Here is an 18,641-nt window from a genome sequence, read left to right on the forward strand (position 1 = left end):
CCCATGCAGCCCCCCACCCCTGCAGCCCCCCGCAGCGCTGTAACCCTGCACAGCACTGCAGCCCCACAGTGTCACCACCACGCAGCATCCCAACACCAGCAGGGCCACCCCAGCCCCACTGTGCCGCCCCACGCCATGTCCTGTGCCCCCCACCCCATATCTCCCCATGGGCACCGTCCCACCAGCTGCCCCCCACCCCGGCACTACCAGGCTGGGCTTTGGCTCGGGCTGAGCTGAACTTTAATGATGGACAAGAAGCAAATGTGGGTCCTGCACCAGCATCTCGGGACACAGCACCGGCCAGGACCCCCCCAGCACCACCTGGAGACCATGGCAGAGGGGTGGCCACCAGCGTGGTGGGTGACAAGGCACCGGGCAGCCGTGAGGAGGGGTCGGGTTAAGGCACTGGGGTGGGGGAGACCCCCACGCAGGGGGGATTGGTCCCTGTTAGAGGCAGCCCCATAGGGGCGGGAGGGAGCTGGAGGCACTTTGTCCCCATAGGGGGACATGGAGGGGACACGGCAGGGATGCAGGGTGGCCGAGGTGGGACAGGGGGGAGCCCCCCGCCCCACACCTCCCTCCGGGCTCCTCTTCTCAGCGCCGTGGGTCACACTGGTGCCACGTAATTGCCAGGGAAAGTGCCAAATTTTTGCGTCCTCCTGGACACACCTGGGGGGATAAAGGCAAGGAGAGGTGGTGAGGGGCCATGGTGGCAACCTGTCCCCATCCTTGTCCCCAGCCTGGTGGCCACGTACCTACGAACCAGCCATCGTCACACTGCTGCATGACATCCACCCGGTCCCCCTCCAGCAGCTCCAGCTCGTCAGCGTTTTGGGGCCGGTACTGGTAGAGCGCCCGGTACCTGCAGGACACAGCGTGGGCACAGCCCGTGTCACCACGGGTCCCGTGTGGGGACACTGTGCCACGGTGCCGCTCCTGGCGATACTTACGGGGTCCACTGGATTTCAGAGCCGTTGTAGGACGGGGCGGGCTCAGGGCGGATGCTGGTGGGTGCCCTCGGGGCTGCGCACTGCAGGGGGGAGAGGATGGGTGCAGCGTTATAGGGCAGCACCCACATCCCCAGAGGTGCTGGGACACGGTGCTGAGGCTGGGGGCTGTTGGGGGGGGTCACTCACCTGCTCGGGGGACCAGGCTGAGCGCCAGGGCTCCTGGGGATGGGTGGCCACAGGGTGCAGGGGACCGGTGGGAGCCGGTGAGGGGCTCAGGGTGCCGGTGCGGGGCAGCTTTGGGGAGGGGGGGAAGGCAAAGCCAAGGTAGCGGGGTGAGGACGGGCACCCACCAGCCTCACCGGGACCCCGTTCTGCTGCCCGGGGGGAGCTGGTGGAAAGTGGGGGGCCCCGGGGACCGGGCGAGCGCTGCAGGGATGGGGAGCCAGCCGGGGGCCGGGGGCTGGGGGAGGCGGACGAGGGTGGGAAGTCCTCGGTGGTGGCTTTCACCCGTGGCTCCTTCAGCACCTGCACGTAGGTGGCGGGGAAGATGCCCTGACGGCTGGTGCCGGAGATACGCCCCTCGTACCAGTTCTCATCCACCCGCCGCACCAGGCAGATCCGCTCGGCCTGCCGATGGGATGAGAGGATGTGTTAGCACGGCACGGCACGGCATGGCACGGCACGGCATGGCATGGCATGGCACGGCACGGCATGGCACGGCACGGCATGGCATAGCATGGCACAGCACGGCATGGCATGGCATAGCATGGCACAGCACGGCATGGCATAGCATGGCACGGCATGGCATGGCATGGCATAGCATGGCACAGCACGGCATGGCATAGCATGGCACGGCATGGCATGGCACGGCACGGCATGGCACGGCACGGCATGGCATAGCACGGCATGGCATAGCATGGCACAGCACGGCATGGCATAGCATGGCACAGCACAGCATGGCATGGCATAGCATGGCACGGCATGGCACGGCATGGCACTGCACGGCATGGCACGGCATGGCACAGCATGGCATGGCACAGCATGGCATGGCACGGCACGGCATGGCACGGCACGGCATGGCACAGCACGGCACGGCATGGCACGGCACGGCACGGCACGGCACGGCACGGCATGGCACGGCATGGCATAGCATGGCACAGCACGGCATGACATGGCATAGCATGGCACAGCACGGCACGGCATGGCACGGCACGGTGGTTACCTTGCGGAATGAGAGCTCGACGGGCAGCTCCCCTCGGAAGTTGTAGAGCGCCAGGGCCTCGCCATACTCCAACACCTGGATGGTGGGTGCCTTGATGGGCTTGGGCACCTCTGTGGGGGGCAGGATCTGGTGGGGGGATATGGGTGAGGGTCAGCACCAGGCTCTCCGAGCCCGGCTGCCCCTTCTCCATCCCTCAGGCTCACCTCCACGTAGTTGGAGGGGAAGATGCCCACGCGGCCGTGGTGCTCGCCCTCCAGCCAGTTCCTGTCCACCTCCTTATGGATGTACACGATGTCCCCCTTCTGCAGCGTCAGCTCCCTGCAAGCACTGGTGCTCAGGGACACTGCTCGCACCGGTCCTGGGGGGCACTGACCCCCCCCCCAGCCTGGCTGCCATGGCCACCCCACATCCCAGGGCTCCTGGGACCGGTGGCATGGCAGGGACCCCCAGAAGTGCCGTCACTTACTTGGGTGACTCAGCCTGGAAGTTGAACTTGAGGCGAGCGGCTTTCATCTGGGGAGGGAGAGGAGGGTCACAGGGGGGCTCCCCCAGCCCGGCCATCCCCCAGCCCGTATGGGATGGCACTGTCCCAGCCTCACCTTCTTCTCCTCCCTCCTGACAGCTTCGGGGGGGTCCCCCATGTCGGACAGGCTGGGGAGGGTCCCTGGCCTCAGGGTGTCTGCAAAGAGGGGGGTGTCACCGGCCGGCGGGTGCACGGGGTGCCCCATGGCACGGCACGGCTCGGGTGTGGGGGCTCACCTCTGCCGGGGGCGGCACGGCTCCGGTCACTGGCCAGCCCCAGGCCACCCCGCTCCATGCCGGGGCTGGCGGGCAGGCAGTGGGTGCCGGGGGGGCTCTGCAGCCGGCGGGGTGACAGGGGGCTCCTGCGGGGTGACGGTGGCTCAGGGCAGGGCTGAGCCCCACATCCAGCCCCGCTGCCATGCACCCTCCATGCTCCCGACCCCGCTGCCCTTGGGGGCAGGACCCCGGGGTCCCCCAGGAGCAGGATGTGGGGGTCCCCCGCTGTGCCTCTCTAGCGTCTCGTCTCAGAGGCAGCCAGGCAAGACGGGTCCAAAGTTTGCCAGCGGCACGTCCCGGCTGCTGCGGAGCAGGAAGCGAGGAGCAGGCGAGCACCGAGGAGGGCTGCCTGGCTAATGGATAACTCCGCTCCTGGGGGCACTTAAAGAGCCCAAATTCCGCCCCCCCAGCCCGGAGAGGGGGGCAGGCAGGGGGGCAGCCAGCCCTCCATCCCCCATGTGCACCCCTGGGGGGTTACGGTAGGTCCTACAAGAAGCGGAGCCCTTGTTTGTTTGGTTTCCACCCGCTGCCGGGGCAGGACACGGGGCCGTGGGGATGTCCTGGGGTGCCCACCCCATCCTGGGGTCACCCGCCGGCACAGGTATCCCCTCCCTGTGCCGGTGACAGCGGGGACATAGGGACACAGCGCTGAGAATCCAAGTGCCGTCACCTCCCCTGGGACTGAGCCAAACCCTGGGACACGGTGTCCCGGCACGGGCTGGACGGGGGAAAGGGTCAGTCCCAGTTTGTCCCCGTCCCACCCACTGGGCAGCCAGCCCGGCGCCAGGGTCCCCCACCCGTGGCAGGACGTGGAGGGGGCCAGCAGTGCCACGGGGGCCTCCGTGGGGGTCCGTGGGGGACGCGTGGGGACCCCCACCCCGCCATGGGAGCCGGGACGCTGGAGGGACGATCCCTCCCACCATCCCCCTGCCGTGGGGCTCCGTCTCGCCGCTGTCCCTCGCCTCGAGTGGGGTGCCGGGGCGGTGGGATTTGGGGGGCTGGGGTGCAGGGAGCAGCCGGCTCTACTCACCGAGCCGCCGGGGAGGCCGGAGCAGGGGAGCGAGCGGTGGGAGCAGCCGCCGAGCTCTGCCGGAGAGGAGCGGGAGGGGGTGGGAGAGAAAAATTAATCATCCAAGAGGCTGAGCCTCGGCGGGAAGCGAGGGAGTCCAGCTCCCGGCTGTGCAGGCCAATAACCGCTGGATGGACGGCGAGGCCAGACAGGGTCCTAGCGTCCCACGGCCACGGTCACGGTCATGGCCACGCCACGGCCACGGCCACACGCCACCGGCCAGCTGGGCACGCATCCAGCCCTGCGTGCATCCAGATGTGCAGCATCCAGCCAGCCATGCACGCATCCAGCCGTGCATGCATCCAGATGTGCAGCATCCAGCCAGCCGTGCACACATCCAGCCATGCATGCATCCAGCCCTGCGTGCATCCAGCCCTGCATGCATCCAGATGTGCAGCATCCAGCTGTGCACATATCCAGCCGTGGATGCACCCAGATGTGCAGTATCCAGCCAGCCCTGCACTCATCCAGCCGTGCATGCATCCAGATGTGCAGCATCCAGCCAGCCGTGCACTCATCCAGCCGTGCATGCATCCAGATGTGCAGCATCCAGCCAGCTGTGCACACATCCAGTTGTGCATCCAGATGTGCAGCATCCAGCCAGCCGTGTGCACATCCAGCCATGCATGCATCCAGCCCTGCGTGCACCCAGATGTGCAGCATCCAGCCAGCTGTGCACTCATCCAGCCGTGCATGCATCCAGATGTGCAGCATCCAGCCAGCCGTGCACTCATCCAGCCGTGCATGCATCCAGATGTGCAGCATCCAGCCAGCCGTGCACTCATCCAGCTGTGCATGCATCCAGATGTGCAGCATCCAGCCAGCCGTGCACACATCCAGCCGTGCATGAATCCAGCCCTGCGCGCAACCAGCCCTGCGTGCATCCAGATGTGCACGCATCCAGCTATGCATGCATCCAGCCACCAATGCACACACCCAGCCGTGCACGCATCCAGCCCTGCATGCGTCCTGCCCCGCGCACGTTCAAGCCGTGCCCAAAGGCCGCGCACGCAGCTGGACGTGTGCACAGCTGGATGTGTGCACAGCTGGATGCACACACCGTCAGCCCTGTAGGTCCCTTCAGGGTCCCCCAGCCCAGGGAGGCATGAGGGGTGCAGGCTGGCGGGGGCGGGCAGGGGACGCGGGGTACCTGGCGGGGGTGCTGGCGTGTCTCCATGGCCTTCATGTCCTTGTCCAGCTCCTCGCTGAGCTGCTCCAGCTCCCGCTCCAGCAGCACCTGCGCGGGCAGGACGCGGCTGTGGCAGCAAGGCTGGCACTGCCCACCCCCCCCATCCCAGCGGCGCGGGCACAGGGACCCCCGCTGCCACCCCCTTGCCCCCCACCTGCCGCGGGCAGCTTACCTCGATGGACTGAGCCCGCGCCGGTGGCACCGCTGCCGGGGGCTGGGAAGGGCAAGGGGCTGGTTAGGGGCGCACACACCGCGGTGCCCCCCAGCCCCCTCCGTGCCGGGGCTGCTGGGGGTACCTACCTGCCACAGCTGCTCCAGCACTGAGGATTTCCCCGGTTCGTAGTCAAAAATGCTGCCGGGCTCTGCGATGGCACCGGTGTCACCCCAGCTGGTCCTGTGGGGAGCAGGAGGAGCTCAGCCCCCTGCAGCCCCCCACCCCACGGGCACCCCACTGGGCACCACTGAAGTGCTGCACTCACCAGTCCACCCCGTTGGGCATGCTGGGGGGCTCAACTGGTGACGGCCCTTTCCTCCGCAGCTCTGGGAGGGATGGAGGCACCATGGTGGGGGAGGGACCGAGCCTACCTGTGGGGCAGCGATGGGTGTCCCAGTCCAGCTCTGTGGGGATGGAGGAGGAGGTGAGCGGGTGCCGTGCCACGCCGTGCCGTGTCGTGGCAGCGGGACTCACCTGGCAGCTTGCGGTGGATCTGCCGGAACATGCTGCGGTACCAGTCACGGGGTCGGTCAACGCTCTGCAGGGACACGGTGGGGTGGTGAGGGGGTGACACGGTGGGGAGGGGGGGGGGACACCCAGCCCCGTGCCCTCGACTCACAGAGCGCGAGGCGATGGGCATCCCTGTCTCATCCACCGGCCCGATGCCGTCGTACTTCACCCAGCGCCTCTCCCGCCGCTTGCTGTCCTTGGTCCAGGTGGCCGACCAGCCTGGTGGCCGGGCAGGGACAGGGGCAGCCCCAGGGCCGGGCGTGGGGCTGGTGGGCACGGAGGTGCTGGGTGCCTTCGCCTCCTTGGCCGGCCAGGTCTGGTACCAGTCGCTCGCTGGGGGTGAGGTGGGCGAGGGTGAGCCCTTGCCCTCTGCCCAGCGCCGTGGGGATGCCCCCCGGGGATGCCCCCCAGGGATGCTCGGGGCAGGTACCTGAGCTCCTGGGGGCTGGCCGCCCACGCTCAGCCGTGCCACGGGTCTCCGGGTCGTGGAAGTCAAAATTCAGTGTGTTGGAGCCGCGGTGGCGGATGACGGGCACCTGCGGCACAAGGAGGGGGCTGGCGCGGGGACGATGTGGCGGCGGCCAAGGGATGGAGGTGGAGCAGCTCCCCAGACCCCCCCGGCACACGGCAGCAGCCCCTGGCCCCACTCACCCGTGTTGCCGTCGGCTGTGGGGGCACCTGCAGTGGTGGGTGGAAGGGGGGCACGTCCTCCGTGCCCAGAGCCTGGCCAGCATCGGGGGGCAGGAGCTGGCCCGCCATGGCCGTGGGTTGCCCGGACGGTGCTCAGGGGCTGCCCGTGCCCTGCGGGGAAAGGGGCTGCGCTCACGACGGGTCCCATCCCCATCTGCGGGATGCACCTTCATCTCACCGGGCTTCGCCAGAGAGCTGGGGGGCTCCGGGGCACCCCCATCCCCACCGCCAGGGACTGTCCCCTGTTACTTAGAGGCGCAGGGGACACTGTGGCAGGGTGACAGCCACCGTGGCAACGTCCCCAGCTGTAGGATCCTGGTGGGGCAGGGGGGCTATGGCTGTTCCTGGCCAGAAACAGCCCTGGCACGGCTTCTCCACGCAGCCTCAACCCCTCCACGGCCTAATCCGGACCACCCGGCCCCTTTCCCCATTCCAGGTGGATCCAGCCCCCCTGGGTGGGACAGGGCGATGGTTGAGCCATCTGCCCATCGTCCCAGCATCCCGGCCCGGCATGGTGGGATGCAGCCGGTGCTCTCCTGCCCGGGCACATGGCAGCGCCGGGCAGTGCCACACCGGGAGAGCCGCCAGGGCCGAGCTCCCCGGGGCTGAGCAACACGAAGAGGCAGAAGTATTTCCCCACCCTGCAGCGCAAACAGTGAGGGAGAGGGAAGGAGGGAAGAGGGAATGTGCGGCCGAGCCCAGCACCACCCCGCCGGCAGCGTGATGAGCCATGACTCACCACTGCACCCCATGCCAGGGCTGCAGCTGGGGGCAGGGGGCAGCTGGGGGGCACGGGACCCCCGTAACGGCCCCCGACACCGTTGCGGGGAGATGGGGGGGCTGCATCAGTGGGGGATGAGCAGCCCTGGGAACCTTTGGGGGACACCGGTGTCCGTGCTTATCCCCCAGCATCTCCAGCCCCGCCGGGCATTGCCCACGGGACTTGCGCGACTTGCTGCCAGAGCCCAGCACGGCGCAGACCCCTCCTCAAATTGGGCAAACAGTGCTGCTGGGGGGCTGCTAGCCCGGCACGGTGCTCTGCGTGCCACATGCATGGGGCAGATGGGGCTGGGGACCCCTCAGCTCCTTGGTCCTGACAGTGCCAGGCTGTAATTAACTGTTAACACCACCCTGAGGAAACTGAGGCCCTGGGAACAGCTTGCCCCAGGGCACAGAAAGGGGGGGTGCAGGCTCCCCACCCCCCCCCAGGCACCCCAACCACAGCCACTCCATTCCCAGCACACTGCCGTCCCGCAGCCCCCCGGGGCTCAGCCCCATCCTGCTCCCACGGACTGTCCCCCAAAGCCTGCCCCCCCGGGAGCAGGTCCCCATCGGTCACCCCCTCCTCGCTGGCCCCCCAAGCCGGCTCTTACCTCCTGGGTGCTGCCAGCCGGGGGGGGGGGGGGCGGGGGAGCCCCTCGGTGAGCAGGACGGAGCTGTGGTAGCAGCAGGGAGGAGAAATGCACGGCGCAAACTTTGCCGGGGGAAGGAGAAGGGGGGGGGGGGGCTCAGCGCATTATGGGCGGCCGGTGGCCAGAACCCCCCAAGAGCATCCCCCAGTTGGGTCAGCAGCCGCCACCCACCCGGCGGTGGGTCCCCACGTGCCCCAGCCCCCCTGGGGTGCGCTCGCCCCCCCAGTGCTCCCCGCTCTGGAGCGGGGCCGGCCCATTCAGAGTTTCCAGTGACATTTCCAGGGCTGGGATCCAGGGAGGGAAGCCAAGAGGCTGAACTCATCCCACGCCCCGCGCACGCGTTCCCGCACACCCGGCCCCCGCTTACGGAATGGGGCGAGCCCCACGCCAGCCCCCCCGCCGGGATGGAGCCGGGGGCTTGGAGGGGGGTTTTGGGAGGGGATGGGAAGCACCCGGTGGAGATGAGGAGCGGGGGTCTGTGCTCCCGAAGCCCCCCGAGTCCCAGCGGGGGGGACACGGTGAAAGCGGAGTCCCCATCCCCGCTGCCACCCGCTTTCCCAGGGGTGACCCTCCGACCCCCAGAGATCTGGGCATTGGGGACCCCCATCCGACAGCGCCACGCCCCGCTCTGTGGGTGCCCATAGCCCACCTTATCCCCTCCGGCAGCGCCCGCGTTCCAGCCTCCACCAGCAGCTTCCTACTTGCTGCTCCCCAAAACTGCTGACAGCCCCGGAACCGGGCAGCCCCGGCCCTTCCTCTGTCCCACACGCTCCCACGTGAGCTCAGGCCTCTGTCCCCACGGGAGCTCACGTGGGAGGATGCTGACTTTGCCACCAGCCACCCCTTGGTCCCCATCGAGCCACCCAGTCCCCTGCCAGAAGCTGCTGCTGGGATTGAAGGGGCCGGTGGCACCAAGCCCTGGCTGCCCGAATGCTGTGCCCAGGGGACAAAGGGGACAAGAGCAGGGGTGCTGCCCGCTGCCACGGCCCCCGAGGACGCGGCTCCCATCACTGAGAGCCGTGGGGATGCGGCCGCTCCTCCCGTCACTGGTGCAAGCCGGGGATACCGCAGGGAGGAAGCAACTTGGGGACCGGAGCTGGTTCCACCGGGGTGACAAGGGCAAAGAGGGCAGCGGGGGCACAGCCACGCGCACCCAGGGAAAGGGTTAAACCCTGCGAGGGGAGCCCAGACCCCATCCCTGCCCTCCAAGGGGGTCACAGTCCCCTCCAGCCCACCACACCCCCAGTGACAGCTCTGAAGGTCATGGCACCCACTGGCAAGGAACCCTGCGGGCTGGGAGCCCCAGCCACCCCACACCGCTGCAGCCCACCCTGGGGGGCCAGGTCCCCCCCGGCAGTGACCCCACTCACCGTCCCCTCGTTGGGTGAGCGGCCTCGGGCGCCGTCGCAGCCTCCCCCCGCCCAGCTCCCAGCACCAGCCTCCTCCGCTCAATGATAAATATTTAACGCGCAGCTCGGGCTGGGATTAACAAAGGGCGAGTGTTTCCTGTTTGCTCAGCGCGGCGATGCCAGCCGGGAGCGCGCAGCCGGGCCCAGCGATGCTCCCGGGATCAGCGGGCGCAGCCCCTCGCTCACGCCAAGGGTCCCGGAGCCTAGGGCTGGGCAGCGACCCTGGGTGCCAGGCTGGTGGCTCCCCACCGTTTGGGGGGAACACTCAGGGAAAGGATGGGAGAGCCGGAGCATCCCTTCACCGTCACACCCTGGGCTGCTTTCCGCCGGCTGGGAGCGGAGATGGCCACCACGCCAGGCCTGTGGGGCAGCGGCGAGGGCAGGAGATGGCAAAGGTGTCGCACGTGGTGAGCTGAACTCGACGGCACAAGGTGCCACAAGGGAGAAGGTAGACATGGCAGCCACAGCTGGCAGCCGGGTCACCACGGCTCCGCGGCCGGGCAGGGAGCGGTGCCGGAGCCATCTCCTGCCCTGGCACCCGGGGAGGCAGCGGGAGGAGGGTTATTTACTCGGGCAGCGGCTGGAAGGATGGAGAGGCGAAGAGAGGGAGCCGAGAGCTCTCCAACAAAAGTGCCTGGGAGCGACTTCACAAGTGCCAACGTGCCGGGGAGGCTGGGAGACGCCGTCCCGGCGCTGCCCTGGCCCTGGCGAGGGGCCCCGAGCGAGGCGGTGGCTGTAAACCAGACCCTGAAACCCTAAAACCAAGCAGCAGACGTGGGGGGGACCTTGCCCTGCCCTTCGCCCCGGGAGCCAGGTACCCCCGTGCGCCCCAAAATAAACCACAGCGGAGCCGAGTGACTGTGTCAATTTTTAACTTTTTTTTTTTTTTTTCTGCCTTAAAGATGACTTCCAATTTACATTAAGACAGTTCTAACAAATTCATTCCTTGTTCACAAAAAAAAAAAGAAATTATATTAAATAATTTCTGCCAATAAATAACATTTTCACCATTTTTTTTTCTCCTTTAAACATAACTAAAAAAAAAAAGCAAGGAAAAAAAAAAAAAAAAAAAAAAAGGAGGCAGTCTCCAGGCAACGGGCGTATGATCCTTCAGCATCGAGAACCCTAAAATCACCATCACTGCACCCAGCACGTGTCCCGTGGGGCTTCAGGTCCTCCCTGGCAGAGGCCGGTGGGCCTCCACGCATCCCTGCCCCCGCACCTAGCTAGGTGGGATCCGCACCCGAGTGCCGCCACCGGCTCCCGGGCTGGCACGGGCAGCAAGAGGTTCTCCCAACGCCAAAAAAAAATATAATATAAATATATTAAAAATAAAGCTCGAACTCAACCCACCACCCGACCCATTGCTGACTCCCCTCCTTGTTACATGCACCTTGCTATAACATGCAAAAAAAACCCAGGCTGCGAGGCCAGCCTGCGGGCTCTCCCCGGGGCCGGCCGTGCTCCTTGGCTTGCGACCCCGGAGTCCCGTTTGCCAAGCTCCAGGGAGCAGCCGGGGAGAGGGAAAGGGACGGGTGGGAGCTCTGAGATGAGGGGTCTTGAGACATGCATAGCTCCGAGGCGCTGGCTTTGCAAGGGGAGAGGGGGGAAGGAGGAGGAAGAGGGAGGGGGGAAAAAAAAAAATAATCTGTGTATTTCTGGCATTTTTTGTTTTGCCGCGGTGGGGATCGGGGTAGGGCGCTCGGCCGGGATGAGTGAGGGACCTCGGCAGCGGCTGGTGGCCTCTGCTCCAAGCTCGTCATCACTCTCTTCCCCAAAAGCTGGGGAAAAGGGGATGGGGTCTCTCGGCTCAGCGCCGGGGAAAGCTCTGCCTTCCCCACAGCTCCTGCGCCAGCCGGGGGGCTGCGCTTGGCAGGGCTGCCAGCGCCGAGGGGGTTTGCACGGATGGGCGTTAGTTAATCGAGGGGGTAATTAGCACCCACGAGCCCCATCGCTGCCCCTCACCCCCTCGGGAACTCGTGTATCAAGGGAAGGGGGGGACCAGCACCTGCGTTGCTACAGCAAGGGGGGGCTGCACCTCGGATCCCTGGCAGCACGGATCCCTGGCAGCACGGATCCCTGGCAGCACGGCATCCATACGTGCCGGCTGCCACACGCCTCCTGGGCAAGGCTCCCGCCGGGGGACACCAACATCCAGCCATGAACCGCCCTCCCCGACGGGCACCAGCCCCTCCTGGGCCAGGATGCTGCAAAGCTGCGGTCCCACCAGCCACGGGGACATTTTCGGCAACACCCAGCTCCAGGGATGGGTGGGAAGTGGTGGGTGGGTGTCCCAGCTCCTCACCCCATCAGCCCCCCCGTGCTCTGCGAGGGTGGCAAACCACAAAGCACAAGGGCCAGACGGGTTTGGAGCGCAAGAGGGTTGGGGGACAAACCGCAAGCAAAGCAAAACCCCCTCGGCAAAGGGACGGTCCCTGCTGAATCCCCCCCACCCCTGGCTGCCAGGTTCGGGGTACGAGCATCCCCCCACGGCACCCGTCCCAAAGCTCCCGACTAAAACTGCTGCTCGGGTGAGATTCCCAGCCTGGGTCAGAACAATATGCCCAAACATGCACGGGCAGCACCTTTGCACGGTTTGCGCTCTCAGAGGAAGATACCACACATCGGCTCACTGTGTTTCAGAAAGGATGCCGTTAAAAAACAGAAGAAATACTCACAGACAAAGGCAATTGGCCCCACGCCTCATATGGGGTTAGAGAAGCTCGCTCAAAACATCTCGCACTTTTTGCAAAGCAGTGGGCGTGTAAAAAAGGGAAAAAAAAAAAAAAAAAGGGGGGGGGGGGGGGGAAAAAAGTGGAGGCATGTGACTCAAAAGTCTCTTGTGAAAACCCAGTGGTCTGCTCACAGATACGGTTTCCTAAATAGCTGGCATGGAATTAAGTGACGTATGATTATAAGACAATTTGAAAGCTTCCTGCAAAGTTGCTGTTTTCCTCTGTCGCTGGAATCGCAGCTTCGGGCCGGAGCACAAAGGGAAGACAGCAAGATCCAGGGAAGGGGTTGGCAAATATCCCTTATTAGAGGCTAAGCCCGCTCACCTGCCGCCCTTGCTCGGAAAAAGCACAATAGTTAGTTGGAAAAGCAGCAAAAACTGGCAAGGGATCCGCTTCTGAAAGCTGCTGCTTCTACTCCGTGCAGTCGCTGGCAGAAGAGGACACGGCTCAAGCGACACGCGGGGAAGGGAAGCGACCAAACAGGAATCTCACAAAACCCTTTTTCCACGCTCGCTTCAGGTCAAAGCTTAAGCAGAAGAACGTGCCCCTGCTAAACAGATCCAAGCCTCAAACCCCTCGACTCCGCGAAAAGGGTGTCCTCTGGCAACCCTCCTGTCACCGGGACATCCCCCATCCTCTCCAGCACTGCGCACCCTTCCAAAATTACTGCCAGATCCGCTCGGTTCTTCTACCTGCCAACCTACGGGGAAACCATCCTCCCCCTCCCCTGCCGTCGAGGGAGGGACACGCTTCCAAAACCTGGGGGCTTTTTAGCAAAGCCGCCTCGCCACCGGCCACGTCTCTACAAAAACAAGCAGCACCGTCACCCCATCCCTCCCCAAATCCTTTATCACAAGCTGGCAAACCCCCTCCAGCTGCCGGGAAAGGCTGATGTGCCCACGGCTCCTTTGGAGTCGGAGGAATAGCCACCGCTATAACAAGGTAACCAGCAGTGGGATAAGCCCAAGTTGTCTGCAGTAGGTGGAAGACACCCCACCCCCCCCCCCCCCCCCCGAAAGACGCATGCTGGATGACTGAGGGGCGATGCTGGCTTAGGGGAGACCACCTTGCACGCCCACCACTCAAATACTGATCAGCAAGGGCCGAATCCAGAGCCGGGCGCAGGGGAACGTGCCACAGGCTCTGCAGTATGCGATGGCGGTGGCGACGGGGCGGGGGGTGGGGGGGGTGGGGTGCGTGCCTTTCTGCACGCTCGTTTTATGTCACCCCCTTTTTCCTTTAAAATTCGGGCCCTGCAAATTTCCCAAAGACCTGCTAATCGCTAGGGACCGGAGAGAATTCCTCTGCTCTGAATCCCAGGGATTCCCAGAGGGATTTCTGCTGCACGGGCAGCCCCGGCGTCCAGCTGGCTGCAGCAAGTCTGAACGGCCGAAGCTTCGGGAAGAGCTACGACAAGGGGCAGCGCTTCCCCCGCCCCCCCCCCCCCCCCCCCCCCCCCCCCCCCTTCCCGTCCTTATTAAAGGGCTATTTTTTTTTTTGCTCGGGGCTCCGCTGGAATAAAACTACTGAAGGAAAAGGTGCCGTGATTGGTATAACACACTGGAGTCCCTTTCGAGCTAATTGCGAATATCTGGATGTCACCTTGGAAGAGGGACGGATCCCGGCCAGCTGCACCACGCAACGTGCCTTCCACGGAATCGGTTGCTAAAAGCAGCAGATGCAGGGAGGCAAGAAGACGAAGAAAAAACCAACAGCAAACTCTGGGAAGAAGACAGTCGTGAAAAGAAAAACCAACCCAACCCCATCTTCAACGCAAGGACCCGCTTTTGGAAAGCACAGGCTAACTTAGAATTGTACCAAAGTCAACGACCCAAGTTGCCTGGAACTGGTTTTGTTTCTTTTAATCCCCCCGCGGAGGTTTGGCTCTCGCGGAGGAGAGGTCAGCTGTACAGCACAACACTTCATATATGCGCTAGCAGTTAGATTGGTTTCTAAATTAAAAAAAAAAAGATGGACTTCTTTTATATATTGAACATAAATAAAAAAATTACAAAATGGTCACCTTTCTTACAGAACGGATGCAAACTGGATTATGAACGTGCCTCCAGGTGAAGTTGGTTTCTCCCCTGCCCCCACCCCACCCCAATAATAAATAAATAAAATTCATTAAGTTTTGGATCCTTTAGTGGTGCAGATTGGGCGCTCGGACCGTTACTGGGCTTTCTTCCCTGTGCCGTTCTTGTCTGCAGAGTTTGTTGAGGTTACCAAGTTCACCGGCCCGTCTGAGTGCATTGAATCCTTGCGCGGCGGCATGCGCTCGTTAATGCGATCCAGCCCTCGGGCTTCCTCGAAGCTGCGGATCTTGTGCTGCGGCGAAAATCCACGAATGGCTGCAGAGAGAAGGGCCGAGAAAGAAAAGAGTCAGGCCCAGCCGCGGACCCCCGGGCGGGGAGCCCCTTAGCACACACCAGACACGTACAGGACAGAGTCGGGGCGACAGAAAGCACGTGTCTGGCTACGGGAAGCCCGAGATGGGTCTGCGGGCGGGGGAGGGGGTTCGGCATCGCCAGCTCATGTGGGTACCACAGTGTAGCTGGGGAGTTGAACTGCGGCAGGTCCTGGTGGCAAAGTCTAGGATCCCGACCGCAGCGACCTGCTCTGCTCCCTAACGGTTCCCCTTTGAACACGGTTTAGTAGCAGGAACTCGCAGACCAGACAAGTGCTCAGTGTCGTGTCCCCCCCAACCCCCCCCCCCAACAGGGAAACCTCAGGAAACTTTCAAAGCTGAAAACCACAAAACTAAAAATAAAATAAAAATAGTAATAATAATTTTTTTTAAAAAAAAAAAAAAAAAAAAAAAGGAGGCAAAACCAAACCAACACGACAAAGACACCACCACAAGGCTTTTTAACTCCAACACAAACCACAGACTGCAACGCCAGGAGAGGGAAACGGCTAATCCTCGGATCACAAACGCAACGGCTTCTTGCATGACCAGGAGACACACAGGCAGTCTCAGGAGTGATGAAATCCCACCAAGGACAGTGTTTCATCACTACGAGGCTGAGTACATCACCCTCGCGGTGATGACACGGAGCGAATGTTGAACTTTTTTGTATTACAGATAATTTAAGGGGAAAAAAAAAAAAAAAAAAGACAAGAAAAAAAAAAAAAGGGGGGTGGGGGGGGGCGTTTGTGCCAAATCTTTTTACGAGGACTTGGCTGGTTTACAAACAAACTTCCCTTGGTAATCGAAACGTTCTCTACACAAACGTACAGCCCCATTCATCAGGAGTTGAATGGAGCTATCGAGGAGAAAAGCTTCCCAGCCAGCAACCTCAGAAATCTGTCATTTCTACACAAACTACGGGGAGAAAATTGCTTCTCTGCACCAGGACCACCTCGGCCCACCTGTGGGGAAGGCAAGGATTACATCAGAGCCACGCAATCCGCGACTTCCTAGATGATTTTGACCAAGCGTGCTGGCAGCCTTCACCGGATTGAGTTACCCAAGGGGATGAACTCGGCCACGTGGGCATCCCGGATCAGATCGCAGGACCCCCAACACCAAGGTCTTGAGACACCAGAGCACAAACCGCCCCGGAGACGGGGCGCTCTCAGAATGAAGGTCTTGCACTCAGCCATAGCCTCGTTAAGGCTCAAATAAGACTCGAACCAGCCCACTGTATTTTTTTGGTTCCCAGCAGGGGCCCATCCTCCCCCACTTCTGGTGATGCAAGAGTAAAAAGCTTCCATAAGGCCGATAAAAGCTCTTTAAAATTAGCGCACGAACACACAGAGATGATTTGAGTCTCTCGCCGGATTCTAGCCATACCTTCCCGTGCCTCTACCGCTTCTACTGTGGCTGCAATACAGAAGAACAGTGGCATGCAAAAATGAAGACAGGAGAAAAAAACAAAAAAAAAAAAAAAAAAAAAAAAAAAAGAGTGACAGTGAGTGATCTAACATCATCGCTGCGAACGCAGAGCCCACAGCCTCCCAGCCCCAGTGGAGACAACCGTAATCAATCAAAACCAGCGGGCAAGAAGGAGGGGGGGAGGGGAGGGAAAGGTGACAGGAGCTTGAGAGGACGGCTGAAAGGGGACTCCCTCGGGCGTCGCGTCTGCTGAGCGCTGACACGGGGAAGTCTCCTTTCCTCACGTTTCGCTGGACTCATCGCACAGATCGATCGGATGGAAAGGAAGAGAGAAGCAGAGACGGCTTTCTGCTGCATGCACCGGAGGGCTCGGGCACGCGGGCACCCCACGGCGAGGACGGTGACAGTCTCAGACCGAGCCACGGGTCTCCACCCGCACGTACGGCCCCTTTGGCTCCCAGTTCGGGGGTTCTAGGGTACCCTGGCCACCTCCAGGAGGTAAATTGTGTGGAATTCACCCCAAGCAAAGCCTCAACCACCAGAGTCAGGTAAGGGAAGTGACCCTGAGGGATGGGATGATGTTTTGGAGCAGGGAGGAACGGAGGGGCAGGCAGTTTGTTCTCTGGGCGAGGGCAGGCAGCAGCAGATATTAGGCTGCTCCACTCCCGATGCCTTGAATTCTAAGAAATAAAAATAAAAATATACAGGCTGAGGCTTCAAATCCAGTTTGGCTTCAGCTCCACCTCCTAAAAGCGTTACCAAGCAACAAGGCACCATAAAGCTGAGCAGCGTCCCCCTTCCTAAATCTGCCGCAGCAGCTGGCCAAGTTTTGGTAGTCCCTGCCTCAACATCTGGGAGGAGGCCCTTCCCTAGAGCAGATCCCCTGCTTTCAGCCTCAAAATGCCTTTTTTTTTTTTTTTTCCCCCCCCCGCTTTGGACACAATACAAAGGCCACATGGTCCATGGAGAAGGAACGGAGTTGTGGCTGAACATCTTTGCTCCAGATTCGGTGACTTTCTTCAGCTGATTTTGCCAAGCCGCGCCTGCCAAAGGTTGGCAGGAGGCTGAGGGAGGGGAGAGGCCCCGCCACCGCTACCTGCGGCCCTCTGTCTCCTCTTGCAGGGTGCAGGGGACCCCCAAAAGGGGGGCAGCCCCTCTTCTCCCCGCCGAGCAGAGCGGCTCCCAGCACGGCTGCTGAGGGAGAGCCTGTACGTTCGCCAGGAGGCTGCTGCTGCGAGCAGACGGCGTGGTGCGACGGGACGTGCAAAACGGGAAGGGGCGAGAGGAGGAGGCACGGCAGGGAAAGGAGCGTGAGAAGGGCACGAAAAGCGGGGTGCGAGCACGGGGGGGGCAGGGGCAGGGGGGTGGGAAGCCTGCGGTCACGGGAGGAGGCGGCAGCAAAGGTCCAGCTTGTTTGTCCTGTCTCTGGGAGCCAAACAAATCTCGGCTTCTTTACTGGGGGGGAGCTGGTGGGTAGCCCCCTCAGGGGAAGCCCCTCGGGAGGGGAGGGTGCAGCACAGCCCGCTCCCCACGCCGTCAGCTAGAGGGGCAGAGCTGCGGCACCGCGAGCGAGCCGGCTGCTCGAGCCACCTTCCCACTCAGGCTCTGTTCCCATGCCCGCGGCAGAACTGGGGTGACAGAAACCATCATGGTTGCTATTAAAAAAAAAAAAAAAAAAAAAAAAAAGGAAATAAATAAATAAATTTAAAAAAGTATTCCTACTCCTCTACGTGCAGAGAAACCCATGGGTTCGGGAGCGACACTGCATGCCCCCCCCCTCGCCCTGCAAGGAGCGGGCAGCAATATTTACACGTTTCTCACTTGTGAACTATTTAATCGAGGCAAGGCAATCCCAGAACGTGCCCTCTTCTGAGCCTGCAGGAAATTACCCAGCGCTGATAGGAAGGGGAAAGCAGGCTGGTGAGATGCCAGCATTCAAAGGCTGGCGTCAGGAAAGGATTAAAACACTAGATTACAGGATTCCCTCTGGGGACACATGTTACTATGATAACTCACTCCCTGACCATCAGCCAATCTCCCTGCCCTGCGAGTTTCAAGCACACAGATCGCTAGCTCAGCCCTGCTCTCAGCACACTAATAAGACGGACCAGTTGGGTGCTGAGGGAGGGAGCAAAGTATCTGCCAGCAGGCACAGAGAAGAAACCTCCGAACCCAGATCAAAACCAGGGGGCCGAGAGAAGTCTTAATAGGAAACATACAGGCCTGGAAGAATGTCCCTCCTTCACCCAAACCTGCGTGTCCCTCCTTCACCCAAACCTAAGCTTCCCGCTTGGGATGCACAGGGTCAGAATTGGAAGGGTTTTGTTTAACGAAGAACAAACAAGCAGGCGTGTTTACTGTTACGCTAGCACACAGCAGCAGGTAGGTGAAGCAGAGGATGCTCATCATGCAGAGTTACAGGGAAATAAACGATAAAAAGCATTGCAGAAACATACAATAAAGCAATACACATGCTTTAGGCAAGGGTGCTGTTTGTTGTCTTCTTTTTTTTTTTTTCCTCGTGTTTCCCTCCTCGAGGCTACACGGGGACATCTTGGAAGGCTCTCCACATCCCCACCTACATTTCTGCTTTCTCCTATTTCTG

The 18,641-nt window shown here is 62.1% G+C and overlaps 2 protein-coding genes across 7 annotated transcripts in view; both read right to left on the reverse strand.

The window, feature by feature from the left end:
- Positions 1–223: 223 nt before the first annotated feature.
- On the reverse strand, positions 224–6,732 carry SORBS3 (sorbin and SH3 domain containing 3). Its single transcript, XM_080370294.1, has 18 exons — positions 6,604–6,732; positions 6,383–6,488; positions 6,062–6,285; positions 5,917–5,980; positions 5,708–5,846; positions 5,529–5,622; positions 5,401–5,442; positions 5,190–5,276; positions 4,001–4,056; positions 2,932–3,056; positions 2,772–2,851; positions 2,639–2,685; positions 2,376–2,490; positions 2,173–2,298; positions 1,137–1,577; positions 951–1,030; positions 756–862; positions 224–669 (listed from the first exon to the last, which is right to left on the reverse strand). The coding sequence occupies exons 1-18, from the start codon at positions 6,709–6,711 to the stop codon at positions 608–610; spliced, it is 2,103 nt and encodes a 700-aa protein (XP_080226420.1). The 5' UTR covers positions 6,712–6,732; the 3' UTR covers positions 224–607.
- Positions 6,733–14,045: 7,313 nt separating this feature from the next.
- The window catches only part of PPP3CC (protein phosphatase 3 catalytic subunit gamma), a 36,389-nt gene continuing 31,793 nt past the window's right edge, over positions 14,046–18,641 (reverse strand). For 4 of the 6 annotated variants that reach the window (XM_080370295.1, XM_080370296.1, XM_080370298.1 and 1 more), the window contains 2 exons: positions 15,995–16,024; positions 14,046–14,549 (listed from right to left, as the gene is read on the reverse strand). In XM_080370295.1, coding sequence (XP_080226421.1) covers positions 14,371–14,549; positions 15,995–16,024 — 209 coding nt within the window. In that variant the 3' untranslated portion in view covers positions 14,046–14,370. The remainder of the gene's footprint in view (positions 14,550–15,994; positions 16,025–18,641) is intronic. The other 2 variants (XM_080370297.1, XM_080370299.1) reach the window with 1 other exon arrangement.

This window comes from Falco punctatus (assembly GCF_963210335.1).
Source record: "Falco punctatus genome assembly, chromosome: 20".
NCBI lineage: Eukaryota > Metazoa > Chordata > Aves > Falconiformes > Falconidae > Falco > Falco punctatus.